This window comes from Vanellus vanellus, assembly GCF_965231255.1.
Source record: "Vanellus vanellus genome assembly, chromosome: 22".
NCBI classification, from domain to species: domain Eukaryota; kingdom Metazoa; phylum Chordata; class Aves; order Charadriiformes; family Charadriidae; genus Vanellus; species Vanellus vanellus.
This window is the reverse complement of record NC_138927.1, coordinates 5,677,102-5,699,943: the sequence shown is the minus strand read 5'-3', so window position 1 is coordinate 5,699,943 and position 22,842 is coordinate 5,677,102. Positions and strand designations below refer to the sequence as shown.

Below are 22,842 nucleotides of genomic sequence, written 5' to 3'. Positions count from 1 at the left end.
TTATTTTGATTAAAAGCTTCACTGCTTGATATAAAATTCTAGTCATTAGTAAGGCTATCCTAGGTAATTAAATGTTGACTAAACAAGACTGTGTATTTAAAAAGAAGCCCAGAGATTCTCTTCTTTGAAATAGCAGGAACGCGTTTATGGAGTTCTCCGTCCAGGAGATCTGATTGCGCTGGGTGAGGACTGATACACATGAGAGTATCCTCATTTATCGAGCCAGGGATGTGAGATGGCTCGGCCAAGGTCAGAGCAGCTCGTGGCAGTAGTGACTAGCGCGCAGAAATCCTGCTTGCAAGGCTTTATTTTCTACGAGCTTCAAGACCACGTAGCCATTAGAAATGGGTAACGGCTTATTAGATGGAGAGTCAATAGAGCCACGGTAGCTTTATCGAAAAGCCGAGGAGGTTTCCCACCGAGGAAACCCCGGGGAGGGTGGAAAAACCTTCTCGACGGAGGGGGTGGGGTTGGCCGGGAGCGCGACCACCACCAACGCCGCCGGGTGCTTCAGATTGCAGGTGGGAAAGAGCCAGCCAGGCGACGGCCGAGCGGCAGCAGAAGCTGGAGGAGTCGGCGAACCAGCTGGCCAGCTTCCAGGCTGCCCAGGCCCAGCTGCGCCCTTGGCTCCTGGAGAAGGAGCTGATGATGAGCGTGCTGGGACCCCTCTCCATCGACCCCAACATGCTGAACGCGCAGAAGCAGCAGGTCCAGGTGAGGCGGGAGCTGCGTCCGTATCTCCCCGGTGGGTTTCGGGACAAGGAGGGAGGGTGTCTCGTCCAGTACGTGGGCTGGAAGATAGCGCTTGGAGTTATTTGTCTTGCGAGCCGTTGCAGCGAGTGTTGGGAGACCTCACGGCTCCTCTCCCAAATCCTCCGAACCCCACCGAGCACAAAGTACTGGGAATAACTTGAAACGGGTGCAGCGCTCCAGCTCCCTTCCCCGCACTGGATTGACTCATCGGTGAATCATTTGGCCCCTCTCGGAGAGCGAAATTGCTTTAAACAAGACCTGCGCTGATGCTCTGCAGGACGTGCTGATGCTGCCCCTCCGCTGGCAGCCTGCCCTTTCCCTGCCTCCTGCTTCCAAATCCTAACGTGGCTGTAACCGGCCACGTCGGAAAATAAAACGCCCCGGTTATCGGAATTACATTTCCTTCTCACCTAACTGGTTTATGTTACGTTACACGGCGGTAGGAGAAATGAGAGAGGGAGCAAAGCACTGGAGCCGCGGACCCCTCCCGGCGTTTTAAGTTGGGAGGTCACAGCGAATCCCGGTCTGCGGAGCCCAATTGCTGTCCCACCCCAGGGCTTGTTCCTACCGATTCCGTGGGCTGGATGAAGCCCCTGGAGGTCTGGTTTGTTTTGACTGTGTGTACACGGAGCTGTCAGTTTTATGCAAACATTTTTATGTTATTTCTGTTCCAGTTTATGCTGAAGGAATTTGAAGCGCGCAGACAACAGCACGAGCAGCTCAACCGGGCAGCTCAGGGCATCTTGACTGGCCCTGGAGATGTTTCTCCATCCGCTAACCAGGTGCGGGAGGAACTCCAAGGGGTTAATCAGAAATGGGCCGAGCTAACGGAACGCCTCAATTCCCGCTCCAGCCAAATTGACCAAGCCATAGTGAAGAGCACCCAGTACCAGGAGCTCCTCCAGGGCCTCTCGGAGAAGGTGAAGGCGGTCGGGCAGCGCCTGAGCAGCCAGTCTGCCGTCAGCACCCAGCCCGATGCCGTGAAACAGCAGCTGGAGGAAACCAGTGAGATCCGCTCAGACCTGGAGCAGCTGGAAGAGGAGATCGCAGAGGCTCAGACCCTCTGCGACGACCTCTCTGTCCTGATTGGGGAGCAGTATCTCAAAGATGAGTTAAGGAAACGTCTGGAGACGGTGGCGCTGCCTCTCAAAGGGCTGGAAGACCTGGCAGGTGAGACAGCGCGGTGAAGTAGCTTAAGAGATGTTGGGATGTCAAACCCCATCCCTGCTTCTTGCCTAAGGGCTCTCCCATCACTGGGTTTCTAGGAATAATAGGGGAAGCACCGTTTATCCTTTTTGAGGGTGTTTCACGGGTGGTCTATGTGGCATTGGGCACAGAAGAATTCACACTCCAGACATACCTGAGCCTGGAGAGGGAGCGGAGATGCTCCGTCCCACTCACGTGGCTCTTCAAGAAGGCTGCCTGGCGTGCGGCAGCGTGGCAGGTGCTGTGCTTGGGGGGAAAAAAAACGGTTCCTAAATTCAGAATGGGGCATGGAGAAGACCCATTGGCCACCCTTGGGATGTCTCTTCTGGTTTCTAAGAGGTTGCATTTCGAGACTAGTCAGGAGAACTGAGACTACTGCGTTATCGTTACCCGTTACTACTTAAGAAATTTATGAATCGGCGACCAAAAAGGCTCGTGATGCAATGGAAAACTCCTTCCTGTTAATCAAAACACAGTTGGTGCATCTGAGATGATTTTAAATAATTGCACTTTGCTTATTTGATTTCAGCTTAATTGTGGCGTTCTAATCTTATTTCCATTTCAGCCGACCGGATGAACCGACTGCAGACTGCGCTTGCGAGTTCCCAGCAGTTCCAGCATATGTTTGATGAACTCAGGACCTGGCTCGATGACAAACTGTGCCAGCAAGCTCAGAGCCAACCTATTTCTGCTAAACTGGAGAGGCTACAGAGCCAAATTCAGGAACAAGAAGAGTTCCAGAAGAGCCTCAACCAACACAGTGGCTCCTACGAGATGATTGTAGCCGAGGGAGAATCTTTGCTGCTTTCTGTCCAGCCTGGGGAGGAGAAGACCACTCTGCAAAACCAGTTGGTCAGCCTCAAAACACACTGGGAAGAGCTCAGCAGACAGGCTGCTGATAGACACTCTAAGCTCAAGGACTGTCTGCAGAAAGCTCAGAAGTATCAACGGCACACGGAGGACCTCCTCCCTTGGGTGGAGGACTGCAAGGCAAAGATGTCAGAGCTGGAAGTGACTCTGGATCCAGTGCAGCTGGAGGCGACTCTTCTGAGATCAAAGGCTCTGCTGAGTGACGTGGAGAAGCGCCGGTCCTTGCTGGAGATGCTGAACAGCGCTGCCGACATCCTGATTGACGCTTCTCAAACCGATGAGGATGACGTTCGGGATGAGAAGGCTGGGATCAATCAAAAGATGGATGCCATCACAGAAGAGCTGCAAGCCAAGACAGGCTCCATCGAAGAAATGTCACAGAGGCTCAAGGAGTTTCAAGAGAGCTTCAAGAACATTGAGAAGAAGCTGGAAGGGGCCAAGCACCAGCTGGAGATCTATGACGCACTAGGGCCGCAAGCCTGCAGCAACAAGAATTTGGAGAAGCTCAGGGCACAGCAGGAGGTGCTGCAGGCCCTGGAACCACAAGTGGATTACCTGAAAAACTTCACTCAAGGTCTAGTAGAAGATGCCCCAGACGGGTCCGACTGCTCCCAGCTCTTAAGCCAAGCTGAGGTGGCTCAGCAGGACTTCAAAGCTGTGAAGCAGAAAGTAAACGACTGCTGTACGCTCATGGAAAACAAGCTGGAAGGCATCGGCCAGTTCAATAATCGGGTAAGGGAGATGTTCTCTCAACTGGCGGATCTCGATGATGAGCTAGACAGCATGGGCCCCATCGGGAGAGACTCTGACAGCCTTCAGTCCCAAGCAGAAGATGTTCGCACGTTCCTGGGCAAACTCCACAGGCTGAAGTCTGACATTGAAGCTTCTGAAAGTGAATGTAAGAAGATGCTGGAGGAGGAAGGGAGCCCTGATTTATTAGGACTGAAACGTGAGTTGGAGACGCTGAATAAACAGTGCAGCAAACTGACGGAGAGAGGCAAGAACCGTCAGGAGCAGGTAGAAACGACGCTGTCTCGCGTCGAGGACTTTTACAGCAGGCTGAAGGAGCTGACCCACATGACGACCGCGGCGGAGGAGAACGAGGCGTTGCAGTGGGTGGTGGGAACTGAGGTGGACACCATCAACCAGCAGTTGGCAGACTTCAAGGTAAGTCTTTATGCTGTCACGTTTCTTAGGTGGTGTTTGAAGGTCTGTCTACTGTTGTGGTCTTTTGTGTAGGACCTCTAGTCTTCAGGCTATCGCGGCTTTGTTGTTCGTTGCTGTAACATCAGCGGTTTTGGTGTAGTAAAATAGCCGTGCGCTGGAGAATATAAGCGCAGCTGCTGGAGTTGGTAGTCTGCGGTGCAGAGATGCAGAAAGATTTTGTGATTGGGAGGAAAAAACCTTTTCCCTGTTCTCCTTGTGATGTGTAATGTTGGCGTGCCAGTACCTCGTGGGCTTGTAGAGGTGGTTGGTGTTTGGGTTTTGGGGGAGGGAGGGATGTTTTTGAGCCCACCTTTAACTATAAGTTGGCTTCATCTGAAAGCCTCGTCCAGATCAGATCAGATCAGCCAGCAGGTCCTTCCACGTGGTCTGCCGTTCCTGCTTGTTGTTCGCTTCCTCTGGGACATATATAAGTCCATTTTTGGGGTCCTTGAGTACAAATAAAGCCACAGATAAACTGCGGGACGAGGGACACACACAGGGAATGAAACCAAGGCAAAGTTTTGCCGGGGGCTGTTCATGTTTCCAGCGAAGAGCTGCTAGAGACCACCGAGGCTTGCCTGAAACGCTGGGAGAGGGAAGAGTTGGAGCGTGTTTGGTATTTTTATATACAGTATTACGGTGTTGGGTCATGCTGTTACACTACATTAATTATATTAATACTGCTTAGAAATTCTCTTGCTGTGAAACTTCTATTACTGATGCGCTCGGTAGCTGATGATTGGGCTGATTTACATCTGGCTGCTCGTTTCCTGGTGGTAATGGGGGCTGGGAGGGGGAGGCGTTTTTACAGCCATTTACTTTTCATCTCATGGCTAATTGATCCCGTTCCACCACTTAATAGCTCTGTGAAACCTTCACCAGGACAAGGTATTTCTGGTTTAGGGGTTGCCTATCCAAAAAAAAAAAAAAAAAAAAAAAGAGTTTGGAAGTGTTACGGACGGGGTGAACTCAACCTCGTCCGATCGCGTTGCTGTTAACTCTTGTGTTGGGCGCTCTTTCGCATTGAGCTTATATCGATGGGAAGGATTTAACTTCATCATTAAACACCACACAGTCGCTTGGAACAGATACATCCAAAAAGGAGTTTCTAGTCCTTAAAACCAGTGAAACTTCCCTGCAGAGCCAGGGATTATTCCCGGCTGAGCGGGTCTCATTAGCGGCGATGACGAAACGCCGCATTGGTGAAGATCGCTCGGGCGGGCGGGCGCCCAGCGGGGTTGGCAGGCGCAGCTTAACCCGTCGTAGCGCTTGCACGTGGTCTCTATCTCAGTGACCTTGAGGATGACTCTTTAAGACAACGGTGACCTGAGCTGCACGAGCCAAGGGTGCTTTGGGGCAGGGGGGGGACGGTGACGGTGACGTGCCCTTACCAGGAGTCAGTCGTTGGCCATCGAGGCCACACGGTGCAGTTGGGGTCTTTGTTGACGGGAAGCTGAGCGGGGAAAATGAAAGTTGCAGCAGTGGTGGTAGAGTTCTGCCGTGCGATGGCTGAGAATAAAACGGGGGAGAAGGAAGAAGGGGGGATGGAGCACTCGTGGTTACGCAGCGGCATTCCTCCCGTGCGCGGTTCATCCAGGGAGCAGGCGTTTTTGCACGAACCAGAAACGTTGCAGAGCAGATCTTTGCAAAGCCTCATCTTACGGTTGTCTCTAAGGGGAAACGCAATCCCAGATACCGATCTGCACGTGGATGGGCGTCGCGGCATACGAGCAGGGACCGTCTGTGCTCCATACGTGCCGGAGGGAGAGCGGTGGAGAAGCCTGGCTTGGGCTCTGGGGGAGGCGGGGAGCGCGGGGGGCTTTTTTTTGGTTGCACCAAGCTTTGATTTCTCAGCTCCTAAGACGATATCACGAACGTCTCCCTTCTTGGATTGCAAACAAGACGTACGCGGAGTGTGGCGGGGGGGACCGGAGGCAGCTCCTCAGAGGGCAGCGCTCCCCGGGGCGGCGTGGGGCCGACGCAGCTGAGCGTGGGGAGGAGGACGGGGTGGTTGGGGCTCTCCGGGAGCCGTCGCGGTCCGTCTGTCCAGAAAGCTCGAATGAGGGCAGATATTATGTCTTAAGGCATTAATTTTAATGAACATCTGTGTAAATGAGATGCAAATTAGGCATGGCCCCAGGGCTCCAGGCACGTTGCCAATGCCGCCCTGACAAAGGTGGGCACTTCTGGACTCATTGTGTCCAGATTTTAATAAAGAAGATATATTGAGGGCTCTGACGGGGGCCGTGAACAGATGAGTTACGAAGCTGCTTATACGTGAAGCTTCCCATATATTTTTCTTTTCCCGCCTGCAAACGCCCCTCAAACTTGCCCCGAAAGGCCACAACCTACAACAAACCCGTAACTTTTGGAGAACTGCCACTCGTACGTTTCTCCGCTCCAGCCCCTTTCCCAGGTCCCAGAGGCACTACTCCTGGCTACGGGAGGGATGAGCCCTCTCCTGCTGGAAGTGCTGCTCCTGGCCGGGTTTCTCGGAGGCGGGAGGTTGGGAAGCAGCTGTGGGATCTCGCTGGGGGAAGGGGGGAAGCTTTGTTTGCAGGAGGTGTTTCGGTTGAGCGAGCGGGTGCGAGGGTGGGGATGGATTTGCCCAGGGGGGGCTGAGCCCACACCGGTTCCCGCGACCACGGGGATAGACCTGACCTTGGGGAGGTGGGGGAAGACTGCGTAGGGACTGGGTCGGAGCACCATGTATGTTCGAGGATTGCAAGAAACCCATCTGGAAGAGACTTTTAGGGGTCGTCTAGTTTCGCCCCTGGTTTTATGGTGAGATCAAGTGCGGCTGAAAGGCATTTCTGTGGTTTGGAGCCTGTGCTTATATGGACATCCTGATGGATCGCTTCAGATGCAGCTCCACTGCAGAAGAGTAACATGGGTTTAGCTTATGTTAAGCTGTCAGAGCAAAGGAACCTCATCTTTAACTCCCGATCTTCAGCATGAGTTTAACCCAAGCGACTCTCTGTCCGTTGCTGCTCTGTCCGTCCTTTTTCCTGTAAAAGAGTACTAAAAGTTGGAAGAATCTCTCTGTGCTGCATCTCCACGAGCATCACGCGGCCCAGTGGGGCTCTTTGGCGCGAGGGACAAGCGACGGCCACCAGCGAGAGCTCCTCGGAGGAGCTTTCAGGCTGGGGCATTTCTTCCCCCTCCGCTCTCCCTGCTGTCAGCTCAGGTTTCTCAAAGCTTATGCTAATATTAAATTTTAATGACGGGAATCAAATGAGCAACAGTTGAAATGTTACTAAACATAACAGCGAGGTTGATTCAGTTTAGCAAACAGCAGGAATTCCCCAGGGAAGCGGTTCCCCAGGTACGGGTGAGAGATGAAGGGTCACGCGAAGGCGTAGGGGTTTTCTCCAGCGTCAGCAGCCCCCGAGCTGGAAGACCCCGACTTACAACCCTTCCTCCCCCAAACTGGGAAACTAATGCCATACTTTGAATAAATCTTGTGCCGTTCAGTGCGAGGGGCTGATGTCCCTTTACACGCCCAAGAAGCAGAGGTGAGGTTTGCCGGTTGGGAGCGGTGCTGCCAAAAAGCCCCAGGCGCGGGCTCGTCCCGTCTGACCAGAGAGCATCCATCAGCCGGGGCCGCGGAGAGCTGATGGAATCAAAATCTTTGGTGGTTTTGGGGGGAAGGCATCTGTGCCGGGGTAGCCTGGCCTCCTGGCTAAGCGGGCTCAAGCCTGAGTTTGTTGACTTTTATCTTTTACACAAGCGGATTTTGAACTTGGGTTTCAAAGCCTGGCTTGTACTTCGCGTTGGCAATTCTGAGCCGAGACCCTTTTTGGTTCACCGTGTTGTTCTTGGACGGACTCGAAACGTTGCCCTATTTCTCCTACAAAGCAGAGCGGAACGCTCTGGGTCGAAGGCGCGAGCAGAGGTTTTTAGGCTCGCTGCAGTCCAGAGCGGTGCTCGGGAGTGGAGGGACGCCGTCGCCTCCCCAGTTGTATCATGCCAGAGTGGTTTTGCTTTGCTGGGGACGCTTTCCTGCCCGTGACGAAGATGAGAGCGGGACCGGGGCAGCCTGCCTTCCTTCTGAGTTGCCCAGAAGGGATTTCTGCAAGAATCTGGAGAACTCGACCCAAAATGAAACCCAAGGAAAAACGCCAAACTTGACGTAACCAAACGGTCACCGTCGTGTTCGAATAGGTGCAGACGCAGTTGGCGGAAGGAGAAGACGTGTGGCGATGCCTCCGCGCGTGGCTGGACCTCCACCGCCTTGCCGCCCCCTCCCGATGCCGAACCGGCGGTGGCCCCCGCCGTCACCGCAGCTGCGCTTGGCCCCACGTCTGCTGGCGGCGTTGGGGCACGGCGGAGGAATGCCGGCGAGCCGGGACCTGCCGCAGCTGGCACACGCCGCCCCGCTTATCCAGGATCTCGCCTCCCAGTGTTAATTAAACCCCACCCTTGCCCCAACCGGAGAGGAGGGGGGGGCTGGAGGGGGGGAACAAGGGACCACCGCATCCCACCCTCGCAGGCGACGGCTTTGCCAGGGCAGGTCGTGGGGAGCGGAGGGAGGAGATGGGATTTCGGGCTCCCGCCTCTCCTCCCTGCCGCAGATTTTTGGGGAGGTTATTTGAAACCGGGAGTTGCTCAACGCGGTGAGCTCGGGCACGGCGCCTTCACGCCAATAAAGGGTTCGGGCTGGAGGATGGAGAGGGGGAGGGAGAATCCCTAGACAGGGATAACTGATAAAAAACCTCGCGTTTTATTTTAGAGCGGGTCAGGTCGTCCGGGGCTCGCGGAGCCCTCGTGCCTCCAACACCCTCTTTGTCTGCTTAAATAAATAAAAAAAAAAAAAAAAAAAAGATCGGGGAAGAAATCCCAGGAGGGTGCTGCAGTGCGTGAGTAAAGCCCTGAACGGCATTAGTCATCTCGCCATTGAGATGCCGCTCTGTCTAATCCTGCTCCGGGTCCTCCCCGCTTCACCCTAAGTAAAAGGCAGCAATTAGCCGGCGCTCGTTGCGAGCCCATGCGCTCCCGCGCCCGCCCTGCCGCTTGCCCCCCTTCGCGGTGGCTTTCTTCGGCGCTCTATTTATGACTCTCTTAATTCCCCCAACCTTTCGGGGGAGGGGGCTGACCCAACGGCGCTATCAGAAGCGCCGCTGTTGCTAATACCCGTTTGCCTGGTGTCCCTGGGCTTCTCCCAGTTCTTTCTGCCGCTTTTGGGGTGAGGGGGCTGCCGGTGGCACGTGGCCTCGGGGTTACACGGGAGCTGACGGGCATCGCACCCCCCGCGTGAGCCGTTGTCGTTGCGGTGGTGGCAAAGGAGATGGGGGACGGGGACTTGGCTGCCCAGCTCCGTGCGGGGTTTCACGGTGGTTATTTTGCAGAAGGATTGAAATCATAGAATCCCAGAACAGTTTGGGTTGGAAGGGACCTTGGAGATCATCCCGTTCCACCCCCCTGCCCTGGGCAGGGCCACCTCCCCCCAGCCCAGGTTGCTCCCAGCCCCGTCCAACCCGGCCTTGAACCCCTCCAGGGATGGAGATTCTACAGCTTCTGTGGACATTGGGTGGTTTCTTCCCAGAAGTTGTGTTTGCGGAGCGCGCTCCTCAGCGGGCTGGGGACGAGCGCGGTCCCCGATTGCACAAGTGGCGTTTTGGGCTCTTCCTGTGTAGGACAGACGTATGATGACCTTAAGGGTCTTTTCCAACCTAAATGATGCAGTGGTTCTACGATTCTATCTCCGGGACCGGTGGCTCTGCTCCTGCCGCTGCGGAGCCGCTCCGGAGGACAGGCAGAGAAAAACCGTCATCCCGTCTCGGGGTCGCGGGGCTGAACCGGAGAGCGGGAACAAATCCGTGTGCTGACGAGGCGAGGTATTTACACCAAAGCATTTACGCTCAAAGCCTTAATTTCTCGAGGCAGCGCGTTAGCTGCGGCTAGCAGGCACGTGTCCCCGCAGGCGATGCCCCAGCACCCAGCCCGGGACTCCGGGGAGGCTTTTTCGGTAACTCCGCACCCACTTACATAGCCGAAAACCCCAGAGGTGGGGGGGCGCATCACCAGTGGGGGCTTCAGGGGTGGGTGGGAGAGGGGAGGTGGGTTTCTGGGATGGGATGGGGCAGGGAAGGGACAACTCTGCCGCTTGCTGTGCCCCAGCTCGGCCGAGGGTATTTTTAACCCTTCTGTGCCCCCGGAGGAATGCGCGCGGCTCCCGACAGTCGTCCAGTTGGGAGCAGCTGGGTGGGACTGGGCTGGGAGCGGGGACAGGCTGCACCACGGTGTCTTCTCGTTGAACGCTTTCCAGCCCTACTTAAAGTATCTCTGGCTAGTATTTTCAGCATCAGCAACACACGCAAAAATGCCTCTTCTCTGACAGCTGTTAAGCTGCCTTAAAGGCACCATCTCCCCCGGCTGGAGAAGAGGATGATAAATGGGGGGTGATAAGCACGGGCTGTGCCGGGGGACGGGGCAGTCGCCGATGCCGGCGGGGGCGAGTGGCCGGAGCAGAGCCGCAAAGCCTCAGTGGTCTTTGCTGCGCTTCGAACCCGGTAAAGTTGGGGGTGTTGTAAATAAACGCGTTTGCACCGGCACGAGCGGCCCCTCGCAGCTTCCTCGTTCCTTGGAAATAAATAAAGAAGGGAAGAGCGAACGCGGCCCCCGGAGCTGGGCGGCCCCCAGGGGAGCCTGGCCGGTGTGCTCCTTCATCAGCGAGCCACGGGCGGGCTTTGACCTTGGCTCGTCAGCGGGCAGCAGAGGCACCGGCGCTTCCCTCGCCCCCAGCGAGCCGAGAACAAGAGCGAATTAAGCCGAGAGTTGCTGAGACCGACCAAATCAGAGCGAGGCTTTTGCTTTTTCTTTTTTCTTTTCTTTTCTTGACCGTAAAACAATTAGGCTGCGATCAAACAGTCCCTTTCAGGAGCCGGCTTGGGTCAGTGCTCCAGAGCCACCCACTTGCAGATGCTTTGGTGACCCTGCCAGGTCTCCGCCGGGGGAGGTGGCCGCAGGAATGTCCTCTCGCAGGAGCGCTCGTTAGCTGGTGGTGGTGACACTTCGCAGCGTTTCCAGGAGATACTAAAAATACCGGCTTTGCATAAGACCGGGAGAGCTGAGGATCCGCGCGCGGGAGGAGGAGATGGGAAGCTTTTTGTCTGCAAAGGCTGAGCAGAGGAGGGAGAGGAGCCCGGTCCTGGCGGGACATGGCTGTGGAGGGGGCGATCCGTAGGGAAGCGCACGGCGGAGCGAACAGGGGACTTTCCCGTCACCCCGCAGCGTCCGAGCGAGTCACCGTTGGCCACCATAGAAGGGAGTGATGGTGGCCGGTGGGTCTGGAGCAGACGGGGGCTTCTTTGGGGAAGGGCTCGGGCTTGGATTAGTCACCGTGGCGTTTCAAGAACAATTGCCAATTCTTCTGCCGAAGGAGTGGTTTAAAATGTCTCCCATCCAGAGGATTCTCTGGATGATAACGCACTTACCTCACTTCCTAAAGAGCCTCCAGAGCAGTTAGTTAATCACCCCCCATCCCTCGGCTCTCCCCGGTTCCTCCGACCCCGGGCGAGGAGCAGCTTCCGCAGTTCCCCAAACCCCGGGGTGGGCAGCGGGGTGGCAGCACCGTGCCCCGTGGCAGCACCGTGCCCCGTGGCAGCGGGGAGCGGGATGGCCGGAGAGCCCGGGGTGCTTCGTCCACCCTCGCGCAGCAGCAGAGCGAAGCCTGGCAGCCACGGGGGGCAATTTGCAGGAAAACTGGGCAGCCGAGGACAAAAATTGGCATTTTGGTGGGTTGCACCTCCCGTGCCCAGCTAAGCCCCCGGTCACACGGACCCACCGCCCCGGCACGGGGCTCTACCCGTCGCTCGCAGTCCCGGACTGGGTTACTCCCGGGCGGTTTTGGGGTGCTCTGTGTACACAGACGGGGTGCCAGGCTCCGTGCCGAATGCCACGGTGTGGGGCTGTGCCTAAGCGCTGCCGTAACACGTGGGCTCCGGGCTTTTATTCAGGAGAATTATTTATACCGCCGTCTATATTAGCTGCCTTGCGGGGAAAGCGCTACAGTGCAGCTCCTCCAGCCATGGAAAAAATAAAATAAATCCAAAAAACGCAGCGCTCCCCGCATCTCTACATCCAAGCTGCGCAACAATTCGCTGCGATTTTGATTTTTAAACTCTTTCTAAAACTTTTCCAGTGGAGGTGCTGACCCCCGGGGAGCCGAGCGAGGTTTCCTCCCACAGCCCTACGGAGACAAGTCCCGAATTAATGGGCTACAGGTTGCGAATGGCTGTTGGAAGGGCGCGATGGCTCCCCGCGTCACCAACAGCATCTGAAGGGAGGGTGGCAGAGACCTGACGTGAAATGGCTTTGAGGTCAGCGGTAAGGCAAGGGGGTAAGGGGGCACCCAGCCCGGCACGGTGGGGTGGGATTAGCCCGGGTGCTGTTGGCTGGAAGAGGCTGGGGGCTCGGGGCTCGGGGCTCGGGGCTCGGGGCTCGCCCACGCAGCGCCGAAAGGCCAATGGCAAAGATTTGGCAAAAGCAGCGACTTTAGGAGAGCGGCAGCACTGAAAGGGAGATAAAGAAATCCCTCAGACCTTCCGACGAATGCAGCAAAGGATTTAAAAAACGTGAATCCTCCAGTAGAAATCCCAGCGAAGCCTAAAAATCTGTTTCTAAGGCAGATTTTGGACGTGCGTGATTTGGCTTTGTGCTTTTATCGCGGTGTCTGAGGGAGGCTGAAACCCACCCCGGGTCCCTCCGCCGGGCTGGAGGCACTCGGGGTTTATCTCCTCTGCCATGCTTGGATGTGGCACCGTGTCCCAACCCAGCAGTCCCTCCTGCCGCCACCGGCTCGGAGACCCTCATGGAGTCAGACATGGGGCACACGAAGACCCTCACAGAGTCGGGCATGGAGGACACGAAGACCCTCACAGAGTCAGGCATGGAGGACACGAAGACCCTCACGGAGTCGGGCATGGGGGACACGAAGACCCTCATGGAGTCAGACATGGGGCACACGAAGACCCTCACAGAGTCGGGCATGGAGGACACGAAGACCCTCACAGAGTCGGGCATGGGGGACACGAAGACCCTCACGGAGTCGGGCATGGAGGACACGAAGACCCTCACGGAGTCGGGCATGGGGGACACGGTGACCCTCATGGAGTCAGACATGGGGCACACGAAGACCCTCACAGAGTCGGGCATGGAGGACACGAAGACCCTCACAGAGTCGGGCATGGGGGACACGAAGACCCTCACGGAGTCGGGCATGGAGGACACGAAGACCCTCACGGAGTCGGGCATGGGGGACACGGTGACCCTCACGGAGTCAGACATGGGGGACAAGACCTGTAGGGACAAAGCTCGCGGTGCAAAGGCGGGAGCTCTCCCGCCTCGGCCGGGCTGGGCGAGCGGGTGCTGCACTGCGCAGGGCAGGAGGGCACCGAGGTGAAGATTAAAGGAGCTTTGAGGATGAAGGCGGCCCTTGGTTGTACCTTGGGCTCATTAGCGCCGTGTCCATCAGAGATCTTGAGCTGTCTCTGGGCTCTCTTGCTCGTCACATAACACAGGTCCCTCATTTCCAGCTGCTGAGATGCATTAAAAGAAAGCTAAAAATATATTGGTTTCCAAATACCGCTTTCCCATGTAAACAGTGGCGGCAGCGGCGGGCAGGATGTAACGCAGTCGTAAACAGGGTGACATCACCCCATGACGGGGAGGGCACGCGTCCCTGCGCCCTGGGGCCGGTGGCCATATGAGGAAAGCACGAAACCTACGGGTCTGGGAGACAAATGGGGATGCTCCTGCTTGGAGAAAACCTGGAAAAACCTCCGGCTGGGTTTTAGCTGAGGGTCTTTACCTGCGGGATGCGGCCGTCAGATGGTCTGGGGTGGCTCCAGGGCAGGAGGGGGTCTGAGCTGGGTGACAGTTGGGTGACAGCCTTCAGTAGAGCTGTTTGGTCCTCTCCCCCCGGCGAGCTGGCTGCCGGAGCGCGGGCATCCCAGCGCCCGAGCCATGGACCCCAACTCGGGTTTGGCCAAAACCTGCTGGTAACGGGGCAGGTGAGGGGGAGGAGGAGGTTCGGCGACTGAACAAAAGCCACATGAGGGGTCCTGGTGGTCCATTCTGACCACCGCCACCGCGCCGCAGGTCCGGCCGGCTGCCAAGTGAGCTGCGGCTCTGGAGCTCTCGCAGCCCTTTATTTCGGTCCCGGCGCTCGCTGCTGGCGGAGCTCCGCGTGCCGGCGCCGCTCGGAGACACCCGAAAGGATAAAAATTCAGCCGGGACCTTCACGTCCTGCCCTGTCCTTCCCTCACACCAACGCAAAGCTCAGTACAAACCCTGAAGTTGCAATTCCCACCAGCCTTCGGCTTCTGTCCCCGTCACCGGGGTGGCACTCAGTGGCTTAAAGCCGTGATTTGGGGAAACCTGCGAGACCTCCGGCTGGGATCTTCAGGCCAGGCACAGCAGGTTTTTAATTGGCTTTAGTGCTTGCCGAATATTTCCCTAATGGTTTTGGGGGGGGGGGGAATGTGTCGGAGGAAGACTTGGCTTGCTTCTGGCACGTGACTCGGTGAGGAAATGGGAAAAGAATTTCTGGCTGTGAAACGGCAGCTCCACGTCGAGAGATCGTTCCTTCTTCGAAGTGGAACAAAAAGCCTCTCCGCGCCCCAGCCCGGATGCCTGGGATTCCTTGCGGAGGGGCCCCGGAGCGGTAACGGTCCTGCTCCTGCTCCTGCTCCTGCTCCGCCAGCTCCCGGCCAAGGTGGTAGCGGGGGAGCCGGGGGCGGCTTTGCCGGAGCGCTGGCACGGCGCGGCCCTCCGTCTCTTGTTGTTTCAGCTGCGCCGGATTAATAACCTGGACCGAGAGCCGGTGTGTCCCCCGCCAAGGATAAAAATCCGGGCTTGGGACGTTCTTGCGGTGCTGGCAGCCGGGAACGGAGGAGGCTGTGGGGCCAGCCCTGACCGTCTGTCTGTCCAGGAGGGCGAGGGGGAACGTGGAGGGGACACGGATGGGCAAAGGGGCTCCCAGGCACTGCGGGGAGGGTGGCTGCTCGTACACCCCTCCCAAGTCCCCTCTTTTCCTCCTCCCACCCTATTTCTTGGTCATATTTAATGATGGAAATAAGAAAAGAGGTTTCCAAAGATTTCCTGGTGTGTGACCAGCCCCGCCGAGCGCTTCGGGCCGTTTCACGGGTGTTCCTCCTCCGTGGCCCCCAACCCTCCCCTTCTACAAAACACCCGTTCCCATGTCTCCGAAGGGAAAAGTCCCTTGGGGAACGCGGTGCTGGAGCTGCTGTGTGTGCAGCCGGTGCCGGGGCACTCGGGGATCCTGAGGACTTGGGGACGGGGAAGCCGGGCTCCCACTGCCGCCATGCCGTGACCTTGACCAAGCCCCGGTGTTTTCAGAGACGGCGGGCAGGCACCTGCAGCGCATCCAAAAAAAATCAGGCTTTCCATCTCTTTTGGCTTCAATCTCTGGGCTGTAACATGGCCACGGCGGGGCAGGGAGGCTTTTGGGGTGCAGCTGGTGGTGGTCACCATCTCCCGGCGTTGGCACTATCGGGGTGCGCAGTGCACCTGCCTCTCATATTTTTATCCCGACGCTCTAATTCCTCCCCGAAGTAGCATGGCAGGGTGGGCTGGTGGGGCGGGTTGTTGCCTGGAGATGCGTGGAGGCTGTTTCGAGCCCTCCTGTTTTCTCTCCCGAGTCTGCGACTTCCCTCGGCATCACTTGGCAGCGGTGATTCACGCGCCCCGGCTGCCTCCCGGCCCCACGGCAGCCGCTTTAAACGTGTCCCCAATCCCTAAAACCCTCCGAGATGGGGGGGGGTAAATAGAGGGTGATGGAGGGGGGAGAAGGATGCTGACCCAAGGTTGCGGCTGTAATAATTAGGGTTTGAGGTGGTTTTATTTTAGGGAAAGGAGCCGGCGAGCTGTGCGGTGGGAAGTTGCGGGTGGGTTTTTGGCGGGGCGGTTGGGAGCGCTGGCGGAGCGAGGTGGCTTCGGGGAAGGCAAAAAAAAAATGGTACTTTGGGGATTTTGGGGGTGGGTTTTTTTTTTGTTTGTTTGTTTGTTGTTTTTTTTTTCTCGGTGATTTAATAACTCGGTTCTTTGAGGGGGGGGGAGGGCGAGGGGAAGGGGGATGGAGGGGGCGACCAGGCCCCCTCCCAGCGCGGCGAACCGCCTTTAGACACCGTATGGGGGAAAACCCGGGGCCGGGGGCGGACAAAGGGCCGGGGCGGGGGGGGGGGGGGGTAGCGGGGCCGGTGGCCGGGGGGAGCCGCCGCCGCCGCCACTACCGAGCACAGGGCGTTGCTGCTCTTTGTCGGGGGCTGCCGCCTCCCCCCGGAGGAGGGGCCAGCCCCGACGGGGCGGGGAAGGGGCCAGCCCGGGGCTGCCGCCGGCAACGGAGCCCCCCCCCCTTCCCCATCCTCGCCCCCCCCTCCCCCGGTATCCCCGGTGATGGGGGAGGGGGGGCTCGGGGAGGGGGTGGAAGGGATGGAGTCGCCCCGGGGGAGGAGGCGGCCCCGCTGCTCCCGCCCCGCTCCGCCCCGCGGTGCCGCCCCCCGTCCCCCCGCCCTCCGCCGGGGCTGGCAGCGCCGCGGGAGCCCGGGGCTGGCGGCGAGCGGCGGCGGCGGCAGCGGGGCCGGGGCGGGCGGCGGCGGCGGCGGCCTGTGCGGTTCGGCCTTTTGTTCCGCCGGCGGGAAGGAGCGCGGGCGGCGGCGGCGGAGGAGGAGGAGGAGGAGGAGGAGAAAGAGGAGGAGGAGGAGGAGGAAGGCGGCAGCGGCGGCCCGGGCGCGCCATGCATCCCGCCGCGCCGGCCGGGGGCTGCCCGCGGGGGCGACGCGGACCCCCCCGCCCCCGGCCCGGCCGCTGAGCCGAGCACAAAAGGGGGACGAGGAGAGCGGCGGGGGGTTGGGGGGGGTGGGGGGGGAGAAGGAGGGCGGCCCCGGTGTCGGTGTGTGTCTGTCTGTGTGTCTGTCTGTCTGTGTCCCCTCGCCGCGGGGACCGGCCCTCCCCCGGTTCCCCCCCCCCCCCCCCCTTACGCCATGGCCGGGCCGCCCGGAGGTGCGGAGCCGCCGCAGCCCGTCACCGGCCGCCGGGAAAGTTAGTGCGAGAGGGGCCGGGAGGGGGAGGAGGAGGAGGAGGAGGAGGAGGAGGAAGCAGCAGCAGCCTCCAGCCGCGGCTGCTCGCCCCCCCCCTCCGTCGGCTCCCGGCAACTTGGGGGATTTCGTGCCGCTCCGTCCCTTTGCCATTTTTGGATGCGTTTTATAGCCAATTTATTTTTTTTTTCCTGGGGAGAAAGAGGGAGGAAAAAAAAAAAAAAAAAGGCAAGCCAAGACCCAGCAGCAACCTTCCACCACAACCTTCCACCATCGGCGGCGCAGTCCCGACCGCCGGCGCGGCAACCGGTTGGATTTTAGGGGTTCGGCGGCCCCAAGCGCGTCGCGGCGGGGTGAACGGGAACAACAATGCCATCATGTTTTTGAGACAGGAAACCTCGGAGTTTGCCCTGAATGAAGAACTTCCTGTGTTTAAACTTGCACGAATATCCGCTGACAAGCTCCGTTCAAATGAAAACACGAGAGTCGGGGGGAGAGGCTAATTCAGACCAGCTGGACTTCCACGGGACGCGGAGCTGGGCGGAAAATGCGAGGAGCCGCTCGCCGCTCGGGCTGCCGTACGTGAGCAGCCGGGACAAGCAGTGCCTTTGTTAGTAAAGAAGGACAGACGGGATAATTTAAGAGCTTCAAACTCTTCTGCCGTTTCTATCGCAAAGCGGCGATTTGGAATATTTTATCGAAGCTGTCGGATTTGGATGTTTTTTGCTGATGGATGGGGGTTTTTTTTAGGGGGATTCGGGGGGGGGGTGTGAGATGGATTGTTGCGCCGCTCAGGACCGCCGGTCAGGCTGCTGAGCCGGCGTGGTGCTGCCGGCGCACCCTCCCGTCCCCGTAGCATCGCTGCTTTGGGATTAAAGCCTGCCACGGCGGGTTTGGGACCTGCTGGCCGTGTGATGCTTCCTGCGGTGGCGGGCGAAAGGTTGCCGGGGCGGTTTCGTCATCCGTAAGGACGAGAGCATGGGCAAACCACTGAGCCGGCCAGACTGTTTACGGCAGAACCGCACTTGCCTGGGGAAGGGTGAGGAGGAGGATGGTTATATAGAGGATTGCTACGTGCCCCAGAGGTCGATATACGACACGATGAGAATTAATGAGCAAATTGATCAGGGATCAAAGCTCAACCAGCTTTCCAAGAGCACCCTCGGCAAGGGGGACGGCAGCACCATATCCAGCAACGGGACCCTGGGAGCTGCCAACGTCTTTGAGTCCAGGGCGCCAGAAACGAAGAAGTTGGACGAGCGAGTCATCTTCGACGCGCTAAAGCTCAGCAGCGACGTCTCCAAACCGGCACCGGCTCCGCCAAGGAGACGACCAAACCCCGAGAGGAAGGAGAACGTCAACCGGCGGTCATGGAAATCCTTCATGCCGCCGAACTTCACCGAATTTGCCGAAAGGATGGGGGCTTCACTGAGCGAGGTGTCGGAAGCGGGTGCCTCCAACCCTTCCCTGCGGGATAAGCGGGAGTCGAGTGCCATGCTTACCGAGTGCCCGGGCCAGCCCGACCATGGCGAGCCCATGTCCGAGTCTCTCACCTTGGAGCACGTATCCAAGTCATCCGGCACGACGGAGGCTCTGACGGCCAAGCAGTTTGGCGCAGATGGCTACGGCGGACCCCGGGATGAGCGCCAGAGCCTGCTGAACGCCAGTGACGGTCGCGGTCGTGTTGGGGACCTAGCCAGGGCTCGCCGGCTCCCTAGTGCCACCTGGCCCCGAGCCAGGAAGAATTTCATCAAGGGAAGCCTCAGCGATGGGCACCAGGAGACCCTGGAGGCCTCCGAGTCGGACTGTACGGTGGAGAACGTCAACCTCTCTCCGTGCCTTAGCGAAGAGCTGCTGGATGCGGGACTGGATATTCTCATCACCTCCAATCTCAGGGAGAAAACGGAGTCTGAGCTGAGGTTTGAGGAGGACGAGCGCTGGGTGATGATGGAGGAGTGGGAGGAGGCGACGCTGTCAGAGAGAGGAAAGGCTGTTCTGGTGGCAGAGGAGAAGAAGAGCTGTTGCTTGGCAGACATTTCTGAAGAAAGGGAACAATTTGCTGCTCCGGCAGACTGCTCTGCCCCCAGCCCGGGAACCTCTCGGTCCTGCGCGTCCCCGGGGGGTGCCAGCAGCCCCCTCGCTGGCAGCGCGTGCTGTACTGAGGACACGGCGGTGCAGTGCGAGGCTGAGGACTTTGCTCCGAGTTTGGAGCGCTCGGCCAGCCCCGCCGGCCCTGCGTTGTCCGACACGGACTCGGTGCAGATGTTCCTGGAGCTGGAAGAGCAGTGCCTGAACGAGGACGAGGGTGATGGGGCCATCCCTGACTGCCTGGAGGTTCAGGTCTCCCCGATGGATTCGGAGGGGCTGGACCCAGATTCGGCCAAACTGGCCGGGGCAGCAGTGGAAGCGTGTCAGCGTAGGGCCCCTTTGGACATCAGTGCTTCGGACTCTGCCGTGGTGTCGGATCTGGAGGACTTTGATGTCACCTGCAGTTCGCAGGTGCTGAGCACACTGGAGCCGGCGACAGAGCCCTTCTCAGAAAGGGACACCTCGGCCGTCACTCCGACGGACTCGGACGGAGGGGTCTCACCCAGCCCTGTGGCCACGGCAGGGCCGGGCTCCCTCCGGCAGTGCTCTCCGGCACCAGCGGAGGAGGGTGAACCTGACCCGCTGGTGGACCTGGAGCTCATGGGCAGTTGTGCTGTGGCGGTGCTGGTGGCTGGTGGGATGCCATCTCCTGAGACAGGCGCGTGTCCGGCTTCTGGCTTTGAAGAAGCTGGTTTCCTCAGTGCTCCGGTGGGGTGGGGTGAAGATAATCAAGACTTGCTGGTCCCCGATGGGGAAGTATCGCAGCTTCCTGAGGAGACCAGTGCTGGCCAAGTGTCCCCGGCTGGGCTGTCCCCCTGCCAGCCCCCAGCTCCTGACCCAGTGGCAGAGGAGCTGGGGTCTCCCATGCAGCACAATGAGGCCGGCGTTGAGGGGATGGGTCCATTTGGGACACATCACCTCCTGCCTGGAAGGACTGAGCTTGCCAACTGGGATGTCCCAGAATTGGTTTCTGAGGATGAAGCCACAGATTTGGGATCAGAGAGTGATGGAGCTGAGGGCCAGAGTCATCTGGCAGAAAGTGGGGATGCTCACTGTGGTTCTCTGCTACCTTTCCACACCGGCTCTGCATCAGAGCCGGGCTCTGAGCCTCAGACGATGTCCCCTGCGACAGTTGAGGACCTCCCATGGGAAGCAGTTCCCATGGGCCAAGGCCTGGCTCTGGAAGGGGCTGCCCATGCCGAGGGGTCCCCCGTGGAGGTGGCTGTCACACACGGGGAGGCACCGGCAGCCATCCTCCAGCCAGGAGACCTGGACTTGCTATTTGCCTGTGGTTGGGAGGACCAGCTGGCGGCACGGTGCCGTGCCATGGTGCTGGGTGAGGGGGTCCCACATGATGCCAGCCCAACCACCCCAGAAGACCTTCCCAGCACGTTGCCCATTGTGGGGCAGCCTGCTCCCGATGCCATCCCATGGGATGTTGGGGGGCTTTGTGCTCCAGTTGACACACCAGCACCAGGCGATGTGGCTGTCCCAGAGCCCCAGGCTCAGGAGATGCTACCAGCCACTGGGGATCCTACCATGGATGCTGAGGAACCATGTACTGAGCACCCATCTCCAGATGCCACCACCACTGCCGTGCCCTTGGCAGTGGAAGAGCTTCTGGATGCTCCACCGCCGTTTGCTGATGTGCCTGTTGCCACTGTGCCACCACAAGTGGCCGACCCACTCATCTCCGACATCAGGGATCTTGGTGGTGGCCCTGCACCCCTGGCAGCAGTGGGGCCAGTAGTGGCCTTGGGGGATACAGATGACTTTGCCAACATGGTTGTGCCGCCCATCCTGGATTACCTGTCCACCGAAGCACCGGCTTTGGAGGGTGACCCCACTGCGAGAGCACCCGCAGCAGAGGTGGCAGCTTGGGACAGTGCCTCCATACCGCCGGGCATGGAGGGTCCCCCCTCTGCCTTCCCACCCCCCTGGGAGGGTCCCACCACCCCAGAGCTGCCGGGAGCACCCTCCGCCGCAGCACCCACCGCACAAACCCTCCCGGGGGCTGTGCCGGGGGACACCCTCCGTCCCCCCGACCCCGGGGGTGCCCCGTCCCCAGCGCCCGGCGAGGGAGAGGTGCCTACGGGCACGGAGGGACCTCCCGCCACCGCTCTCGTCGCAGAAGGGCCTCCTGCTCTACCAGACGGATTCGTTCCAGATAACGAGGTATTTGTTGCTCAGGCGCAGAAATGGCTTTATTTTGCACTTGCGGGGTGGGTGGGAGGCGGGAGCCCACTCGGCCACGCACGGCCACGGTCTGCGGGTTCGGGCTCTGAAAGGGCCTTCTCCCTCCTGAGTTCGGCTTGAATTTGGCAGGCAAAAAAATTCAGGGGGGGGAATTGTCTGTTTTTATAAGTAGGAGAGACAAAAGACTATTGCTGCTTGATGACCTAAACTATTGTCTTAAACTTTTTTGGCTTATTAAAGTACATTATGGTCACTCAGATGTAAATCACAGACTTTGGAAAAACCTTCTGGCCAGATCCCGGCGGGGTGGTTCCCATCTTTGAAGCAGAAAATATATCGGGAAGAGAGAATCCTGTAAAACAAATTAAGTGCAAATCATTCCTGTCCTGTGCAGTCACCGTTTTCCGTAGCTTTTTAAGCGAGCAATAAGGTGCTGAGGCTCTGAACGCGCGCGGGAAGGGGCTCCAGTTCTCTCTGGCATTTGGGGATTTGCTTTACTGTGCCGTGCTAGCGGCTTTCGCCTGGAGAGACCTCGGCGGTAGAGTTCCCACAGCCGAGCGCTGATTTACTGCCATCTGGATGAGGAGAAATATCACTAAGGAGACATCAGAAGTTAGTCAGCGCCCAAAATCCCGATTCGGTAGCAATTACTCATCCTTTGGGCTGTGCCGCCCGTTCGAGCGCTGCACGTGGAGGGGCTTGGCGAGACGCGTTCGCTTGGGGGGGTCCATGTGAGCACGGGCTGGGGCACCCGCTGAGGACGTTAGCGTGGAGAAAAAGCCATCGGGTTCTTGCCCTTGTACGTCTGTTGTCTGAAATTCACTGCTTTTGTCCGAAATTCACCGCTTTGGTGTCAGCGTGTCCGCGTTGGTGAAACTCTTGCTTTACGTGCGGCGTCCCTGCTGGTTAACCCCATAAATCTTCCCCTTGCTCCAACGTCCTCAGAGGTGTTGGTGGCTCCGGGGCCGCCCTGGGGCGATGCCGGTTCTTCTCTTCCCAGCGCAGGGCCGGGCTCCCAGCGCAGGGCCGGGCTCCGCGTTCGGCAGCGGTGGGGTTGAGGAGGGAGACGAGGGAAGCAGAAAGCGGGGGGATGCTTTGGGAAGCGTTTCTGGAGGAGGAGGAGGAAGAGAAGGAGGAGGAGATGTGGTGGAGCAGATGTCCTCCTGCTCACCAAGATGTCTGTCCAGCCGCTCCGCCCGGGCAGGACCCCGCGCTCTCCTCGCTCTGCGCCTTTCCCTGCCCCGGCAAAGGGTGTACCTTAAATATTTGTTTCAAAGCTGAGTCACGGTCGGGTTAATGAACTAAATCGCTGGAATCCTTCACGAGCAGAGAAAAACAAGCGTGTTCGGCGTGTTCGCTCCTCGGGCCATTAGCGTGATTATCTTTGTATAATAAGCGCGGTGGCGCGTTCTCGGGCTGCACCGATTCCGGTGTTGCCGGTACGGGGGTCTGGCAGCCGGGATTT

The 22,842-nt window shown here is 58.7% G+C and overlaps 1 protein-coding gene across 1 annotated transcript in view; it reads left to right on the top strand.

The window, feature by feature from the left end:
• The window catches only part of MACF1 (microtubule actin crosslinking factor 1), a 146,877-nt gene that overhangs the window by 85,935 nt on the left and 38,100 nt on the right, over positions 1-22,842 (top strand). Inside the window, exons 55-57 of the mRNA XM_082494162.1 lie at positions 515-714; positions 1,428-1,923; positions 2,525-3,996. Of these exons, the coding sequence (XP_082350288.1) occupies positions 515-714; positions 1,428-1,923; positions 2,525-3,996 (2,168 nt within the window). The remainder of the gene's footprint in view (positions 1-514; positions 715-1,427; positions 1,924-2,524; positions 3,997-22,842) is intronic.